The sequence below is a fragment of the Vicugna pacos genome, chromosome 18, assembly GCF_048564905.1.
Source record: "Vicugna pacos chromosome 18, VicPac4, whole genome shotgun sequence".
Lineage (NCBI taxonomy): Eukaryota > Metazoa > Chordata > Mammalia > Artiodactyla > Camelidae > Vicugna > Vicugna pacos.
This window is the reverse complement of record NC_133004.1, coordinates 20,756,106-20,763,234: the sequence shown is the minus strand read 5'-3', so window position 1 is coordinate 20,763,234 and position 7,129 is coordinate 20,756,106. Positions and strand designations below refer to the sequence as shown.

Sequence of the window (7,129 nt, the reverse complement as noted above, 5' to 3'; positions counted from 1 at the left end):
ACCCCTCCTGGGCAGGAGCTCGAGGCACTGAGGGAGGCGCGGGGCAGGGTCGGGCGAGGGCCCAGATGGCGACGCGCGCGACGTGAGCAAAGACTCCTCAGCAGGCTGATGCACTGGATGAACGTGCGCCTTGATGTATGGGAAGGGCCCCGCCCGGCCCCCGCCTGGTCCCCGCCCGGCCTGCGGGCTCAGGCCGCCCCGCAGCGCCCCCGCCGCTCGCGCCGCTGCAGCCTCCGAAGGCGCCTCGTCCACGCATCCCGCCAGGGCAGCACGAGGCTCCCGCGGGCGGCGCTGAGCCCGGGGCCCCGGCCCCCGGGGCCCCCGACCGCGGCCCCGGGCCCGCCCCCCAGCAGCAGGTAGCGGCGGCCGGGCAGTAAGCGCGGGCAGCCGCAGGCGGCGTCCCGCGCCGGCACCCACAGCGCGCTGCTCCCGCGCCGCGCGCGCTCCTCGCCGCTCCGGAACACGGCAAGCACGGCCACCGGGAAGCGCGTCCAGGAGCCGCGCGCCTCGCCGCGCGCGCCCACTGCCACCTGCACCGCTGCGAGGGGGGCGAGAGGAGGCAGGTTCAGGCGGGGCGGGGCCCGGAGGGGGCGGGCCGCGCAGAGGAGAACCCGGCGGCCGCGGGGGTGGGAGGGGCGCGGAGGAGGAACCCACAGGGGACACGTAGCATCGCGAGCACACGGAGGCCACGGGGGGCTGACACGGCGGTGACAGGGACAGCGGAGGACCAGAGGGGTGTGGTATGGCCTTGGGGTCCAGCTAGGGTCAGGGTATCCAGAGGGAAAGTGAGGGCAAGGTGAGGAGGTCCGAGGGCAGGAGGCCTCAGGGCAGCCTACCGTAGTCCTTCCTGCAGAACTTCTTCAGGCTGATGCGGTAGCTGCCACGGGCGGGTTTGCAGTGCAAGTCGCAGTCTGGGAGGAGGGCGCAGGAGGAGGTTGGCACAGATCCCCACCTCCTTCCCCCATCCTTTCCTCTTCCCTTCCTTGAACCCATTACCCCCTCCCCCTATGGACATGGTGGTCTGGGATCTCCACTCACCCTGGGGGTCCACAGGGCTGCTCTCCTCAGTGGGTCCAGGGACAGGGGTCTCTGGAAAGTATGGGATAATGGCCTGCGTTTGAGGGGGGCAGGGGACTCTGCAGGGCTCAGGAGACAGTTGAGGGGGGCAGGGGGATGTGCAGGGCTCAGGGAACAGGTAGGCAGCAGAGAAAGCTGGGGTGACCTCGTCTGAGGTGGTCTAAGCAGGGCGGCGTCACTCACTAACGCAGGGTGCTACTGGAGAGCGGCTCTGCTGGAAGCCAGGGGCACAGCGGTTGCAGGTGAGGCCAGTGACGCCATCCTTGCAGGGACACTGGCCTGTGGTCTGGTTGCAGGTTTTGCCAGCAGCACCAACAGGGTGACAGTCACAGGCTAAGGACAGAAGTGGGATGGTCAGAAGCCCATCTAGGGATGTGGGAAACCAGAGGGTGAGGGTGTATAGGTGGCAGGTGGCTCACCCCTGCAAGCTCGGCGGTCACTCAGGGCACGGCCCAGGTCTCTATAGAAGCCCTCCCGGCAGTAGTGGCAGTGCCGGCCAGCAGTATTGTGCCGGCAGTTGAGGCAGACACCGCCACTGCGGCGGCCAGACAGTCGGTACAGCTCCATGTTGAAGCGGCAGCGGCGGGCATGGCCATTGCAGGAGCAAGCTGCAGGGAAGGATGGGTCAGGGATAGGCTCGCCTGGTCTAAGATCCCCAGGCGACCCTCCAGGGCCTCACCAAGGCAGGCGTGGGCTTCCCGGGCAGTGGCCCGCTGCCATGGCCTGTCGCAGTAGAAGGGCTTGCAGCGGCTGCAGTCCGGGCCCTCGGTGCCATGCCGGCAGTCGCAGATCAGATGGCCCTGGGGGTCCAGCAGGCACCTGGAGGCATGCCCATTGCACTTACAGCGCCCACCCACCTGGAGCTCAGTGGCAGAGTAGGAGTAAGGGACCATGGCTGTGGAGTCTCTGGTGTCCCCCAGCATGGTAGGCCTTGTGAGCACTATTTGAATGTCTGTGGCGGTCACCCAGTCTTGGAGCACTGGGCTGCTGTCCAGATCCAGGCCTGGCGGGCTGCCATCCTGCACGCTGAAGGCCAGAAGGCCACCACCGTCAGGCTGGGCCTGGGGCTCAGGGAAGCACAGGGCTTCAGGCCCCGGGCCAGCTGGGCCATTAGCAGGGGCAGGCAGGCGGCCGTAATCCAGGCCACAGCAGGAGGAGAAGAAGCCCAGTGGAGCCCAGCTTCGGCCATGGTCCTGAGACTTGAGCAGGGCCACGGAGGTTGGGGGTGGCGAGCAGAAGCGCAAGCTCACGAACACCAGCTCAAAAGCCTTGCCCAGGGGCACTGTGAGGGTCACGTTGAGGGGCACCTGCGTTAGCGAGTCCGAACGCCAGCATAGAGGGCTTGTGGTGCCCCCTGCGGAGGTTAGGAGGCTGGCAGGGTGTGCCCGCCGCGGATCGGAGGCGTCGCAGGCCCGCGTGGCCGGCCGCCCGCACGTGCTGGACGCCTGCACCTCGCGGCCCAAGGCCGCGTTCACCAGGCCGGGCACGCAGCCGCGGGGCGCGCCCCCCTCGTCATGGCAGGGGTCGGCGGGCGCCGGTGGCCCCGGGCTCAGGGCGGCCAAAAGCGTGCCCGCGGTCAGCAGCAGCCCCCAGGGCCAGCCGGGCATGGCCGGAGCCGCCGTGGGTCAGCCAGCCAGCCGGGGTCCCACGCCACTGCCCTCGGGAGAGAGAGCCCGCTCCGAGGCTCTGCCTGCTGGTCCTCAATGCGGAGCAACCAGAGCCCCCAAGCGGCCCTAGCCGGGGCCCAGAGGTGGGAGCAGCTGCGGGCACGCCCTGGCCGAGCGGAGCAGCGGGGATGTCGGTGAGTCCTACCGCTGGGCCTGGAGCAATGACAGGCGTCGCCCCCGCTCTCGGTGCCTCCGCCTGCAGAGGCCCCACCCGCCACCCGCCGCTCGCACTCACCCACCGAGGGCCGGGTAGAGCAGGTCTCCCAGCCTCCTGGGAAGGGCCAAGGGCAGGCGGGGCCTGGGGCGCCCCGGCCGCCGCCTCCTCCTGGCTGCAGCGAGGGCGGGCGAGCTGTGCCAGAAGGGGGTGGGGGGCGCAGCAGGCGCACGCCTGGGCCCAGCCGGGGGCGGGGCTGCTCGGGCCGTGAAGGAGGGAGGGGAAGGGAGGGGAGGGGGCCTCGTCGGCAGAGCCGGAATCAGAAGCAGATTCAGACACTGGCTGGGCCAGCGGGGGAGGGGGCTGGGAGGCCCTGGAGTCGGGGGAGGGGCTGGGGAGCCAGGAATGTGCTGGCGGGAGGGGTTGGAGGGGTGGCTCAGCCACGCAGCCCATGGGGGACCACCCAGTCGGCCCCCGGCCTACAGCCAGGCTTTGACTGCTCCTGGGGTTGTGCCACGTGCTGGGCGGGGGTCTGGCTGCCTCCTCCCTCAGGCAGGCTGGGCCCTGCATCTGAAGACTGGGGCCCAGATGCTCCCCCCTCCCCCATCCCTACAGGGCACATTCAGGGCAAAGGAGGACAATCCCGGCTGGTGGTTTTGGGGTATCCCCAAGGCAGCAGTCTGCTCTAGTAGAAAGAACCCAGGATTGGGGCCAGGTCTGATTTTGAATCCAAGCTGCTCCAATTTCTAGTTGTGTGTGGTTTAGATTCCTTAACTTGCCCAAGCCTCAGTTTCCTCATCAGCCAGATGCCTGTAATTCAACTTTGCCAAGCTGTTGGGATATCATGAGCTACATAGGTATCAGATGTACCCAGGGAGCTCACTTGGGTCCCTCCTGCCTCATGTTCAGGAAGGACTGCACCCCAGGACTGGCCTGAGCTCACCTAAGTGATGAAGCTGGCATTCCCCACTGGGATCAGGCCAAACTCTTGTCCCAAACCACCCCTGGGTCTCTGAGTGTCTACTTGCATCACCATGATGGGCATTAAAGCTGGCAGGGAGGAAGCTGGAGCTGTGCATGTATGTGTGTGTGTATGTTGGGGTGGGGGGCAGGTATAGCCCAGTAGGTGACAGGGCCTTGGTCAGCTGTTGAGGACCTCCTGTGACAGGTAGGGAGTCTGGTTTGATCCATGGGGAGGGCCGAGTCACAGACGGTTCAGTGCTAGAACTCCTGAGTCCCAGCCACATCCTAGCAGGTTTGGGCAGGGAAACAGTCCAGCTGGGTAGCCTGAGCACCATCTGGGGGTGAGGCAGCTGCAACTAAGAATGGCCCCAGGCAAGAGGGGCCAGAAGTCGCTCTGGACAGAAAGACCCCTTCCCCATGACCTTTAGGTCCTTGATGGAGGGAGCCAAGTATTTCAGGAAGGGTCAGCCCCATGCAGTGGGGGCAGGGAATACAGGAATACATCCTACCTGGGAGCAGCTCTGAGGCCTGAAGTTTCAGATGGGAGGCTGACCCCAGGCCAGACCCAGCAGCAAGTGGAGGACACCATATGGGTGTCTGTGTAGGCTGGGGCTGCCACCCTCAGCTGGGCCAGAGATAGTGCAGGGATGGACAAGAAGAGGATGGAGAGAAGAAGAATCCTTCTGCTGTTTAGGAGAGGAGGGACAGGAGGGCACTGAAACCTCCCAGGGTATACTGAAGAAGAGGAGGATGCAGGAGAGCTTGACTTTGGAAAAAGAGCAGCGGGAAGACTGGATGGTGGGGGAAGACAGTCACCCTCTGGTCAAGGCCCTTTCCCAGGCCTGAATAGCACACATTCAGCAGGGCGGGTAGGGTGGGTGGGGTGAAGGGACTGATGGGATGACAGACTTTAGAAGGACTGAGACAGGAGGGCCACAGGGGCTGCTAGCCTCTCCCTTCACCTCTAACAACAACAGGAAGGCCAAGGGTGCCCCATGCCCCAGAAAGCAGGTGCCACAGGGACCTGTCCTTCAACTTCTCGATGAAGAGATTAAGCCCCTTGTAACAAACAGCCATGCATGAGTGAGGGAGCTGGCAGGGCACACAGTTCTGCTCTGGGATGGGTGAGGTTCAGAAACAACACTTTTCCAACCATCCTCTTCAAGGTTTTTCTGATCATAAGCCTCAAAACTCGCTGGGATGGGAGGAGCCCTGGTGGGAGAGTGAGGGATGTGATAAATCCTTCTGGGATTGTTAGAAGCAAGGAGGTGGCCACAGTGGGGAGAAATGCACAGGCCCAACACAGTGGTTCCCCAGGGCCCGAGACAAGCCTCCAGCAAAACTGTGGCTATCTGGACTTCAGGAGTCCTTCCAGGAAGGAGGAAAGCAGGGAGCAGCTCTCCCTGCCCAGCATTGCAGGTTTTGTGTATGGCCCAGCCTCCTCATGAGTTGGGATTAGGGTCTGCAAAACATCTGGTGGCTTCTGGTGTGGGTATAAGGCCCCCAGAGCTCAGCCTGCAGTGTTGATCAGGGTCAGCTGGCACTACTAGCTCCCCAGGGAAGAGGCTGCAGGCAGCCCAGCCTCTTCCCTGGAACGGCCCTAGGGTATGCATTCTCTTCTGGTCCCTGGTGCAGCCCTGGCAGATGGTGTGATAGGAGTTATGAGGGGGCCTTCCCCACAGCACCCAACCCAGGATCATTTCTCCTTGTGGACTCAGCCATCTGGCTCCGGCCCCTGAATAGAGCCTCTCACACCTCACAGTTCTCTGCAGGCCCTGCCCACTCTTGGCACCTTAGGAGAGGCTCCACCTCCAGGTCCCCACCTGTAACTCTTCAGGTGGCAGTCCCCCTACCCCCATCCTCGCCCCCATTTGGAGTGATAGTTGCTGGCTTTGGGGCTCAGGGAACCTATCTGGGAGAAAACGAAACGAGGGACCCTGACAGTCTCAAGCCTCAGGGGGCTGGGGTCTTTCCCTTAAAAGACCAACTGATCAAATACTCCAGGCCTAGCCCAGGATCCCACTGTTCATCAGACGCAAGCCACCACTTGTTCACATAAAGCACAAACATTTATTGAGTGCCTATTATGCCTCGAGAGGCTTCCACCCCAGCGGGTAAGACACAGCTCGGGAAGGGCGCCTCGTCCCGAGGAAGGTGGCCACGTCAAGTCCCCGGCCAGCTGCCGCCCCGCACCCTGCACACCCGGCAGGGCCCCTGTGCCGCGCATACTGCCGCCAGCCCCGCTCTGCGCGCCAAGCGAAACGCCGAAAAGCAACACTGGGCGGAGGAGGGGCGCGAGAAGGGGAGAGCCGAGTCTGGGGAGGGGAGGGAAATGACTCGTAGCCCACTAAAGCTCAGGCCTTCTAACGGTTCAGAACGATACAGTTTGGGGACAGGGTCTGGGGAGGTTTCCAGGACCCGCGAGCCGCACGCACTGCGCCAGCCGGCTGGGGCGAGGTCCGAAGGGAGGAGGAGCCGGCTCGCCGTGACCTCGCAGGGCAGAGGGATTGGCGCGCGGGCTCAGGGCGTCCCCGGCTCCTGCCGCCCCCCGCGCATGGCCCTCCGCCGCCGCCGAGCGCGCCAGCACAGGAAGGCGGCGGCCAGGAGCCCGAGGCCCGCGCCGAGTGCGGCCAGCGACGCGCTCTGGGCCAGGTCCAGGCGGGGTCCGCGCAGCGAGAAGGTGATGGCCGTGGCAGAGGCGCCAGCAAGGAGAGCCACGGCGCCGAAGGGCAGGACGCAGCGCGGCCACGAGCCCCCCGCGCCGCCGGTGGCCAAGAGCAGCGCGCGTAGGACCCCCGGGGGCTCGGCAGGGGCCGCGGGTGGGGGCTCGTGCGAGCTCATGCCTCCGACGCGGGGGCTGCGCTCGGGGTGGGTGTGGGCGCCCCTGCAGCCCCAGCTTGCCCGCCACGTCAGAGTGGATTGGACGGTATGCGGTGACGGCAGTGGGAGGAGTTCGCCGCTGTCTCCTGGCATCGTGTGGGCGGGCGCTAATCCAGAGGTGAGGGTCTCCCTTTCCTGCCCTGGGTGCCCTGTGCCGAGGCCTCCCCAGGCCTCTCCCCTCGTGCTATCCGCAGCGCCTCCCTGCCCTTGAAGGCCCAGGTGCTCACAGCAGACCGCAGGACACCACCAGTGCCCAGGACTGGCCTCAGATGGGTGGGTCATTGAGTCAACAATTTCTGGGCACCCAGCTGGGCCTAGCTAGGGATGGAGGTGGACAGCATCCCTGCCCAATAGAGAAGATACAAAATAAACCAAGTGAATTAGCGGA

At 65.2% G+C, this 7,129-nt stretch overlaps 1 protein-coding gene across 2 annotated transcripts; it reads right to left on the bottom strand.

The window, feature by feature from the left end:
• Window positions 1–111: 111 nt before the first annotated feature.
• On the bottom strand, window positions 112–3,085 carry NTN3 (netrin 3). Of its 2 annotated transcripts, XM_072942472.1 has the most exons (6): window positions 1,757–3,085; window positions 1,497–1,685; window positions 1,261–1,410; window positions 1,039–1,089; window positions 837–911; window positions 112–538 (listed from the first exon to the last, which is right to left on the bottom strand). In XM_072942472.1, the coding sequence occupies exons 1-6, from the start codon at window positions 2,682–2,684 to the stop codon at window positions 189–191; spliced, it is 1,743 nt and encodes a 580-aa protein (XP_072798573.1). In that variant the 5' UTR covers window positions 2,685–3,085; the 3' UTR covers window positions 112–188. The 2 variants fall into 2 exon arrangements, with proteins under 2 accessions (XP_072798573.1, XP_072798574.1); XM_072942473.1 differs by lacking the exons at window positions 1,261–1,410; window positions 1,497–1,685 and having other exon boundaries at window positions 118–538.
• Window positions 3,086–7,129: the final 4,044 nt, after the last annotated feature.

Excerpts from the sequence above, each read along its gene's own strand:
- NTN3 (XM_072942472.1), bottom strand. The coding sequence starts at position 2,684 with ATGCCCGGCTGGCCCTGGGGGCTGCTGCTGACCGCGGGCACGCTTTTG. Across the intron at positions 1,411-1,496 it reads TGACCGCCGAGCTTGCAGGG|CCTGTGACTGTCACCCTGTT; the intron begins GTGAGCCACCTG and ends TTCTGTCCTTAG. Across the intron at positions 539-836 it reads GTTCTGCAGGAAGGACTACG|CGGTGCAGGTGGCAGTGGGC; the intron begins GTAGGCTGCCCT and ends CCCCCCTCGCAG.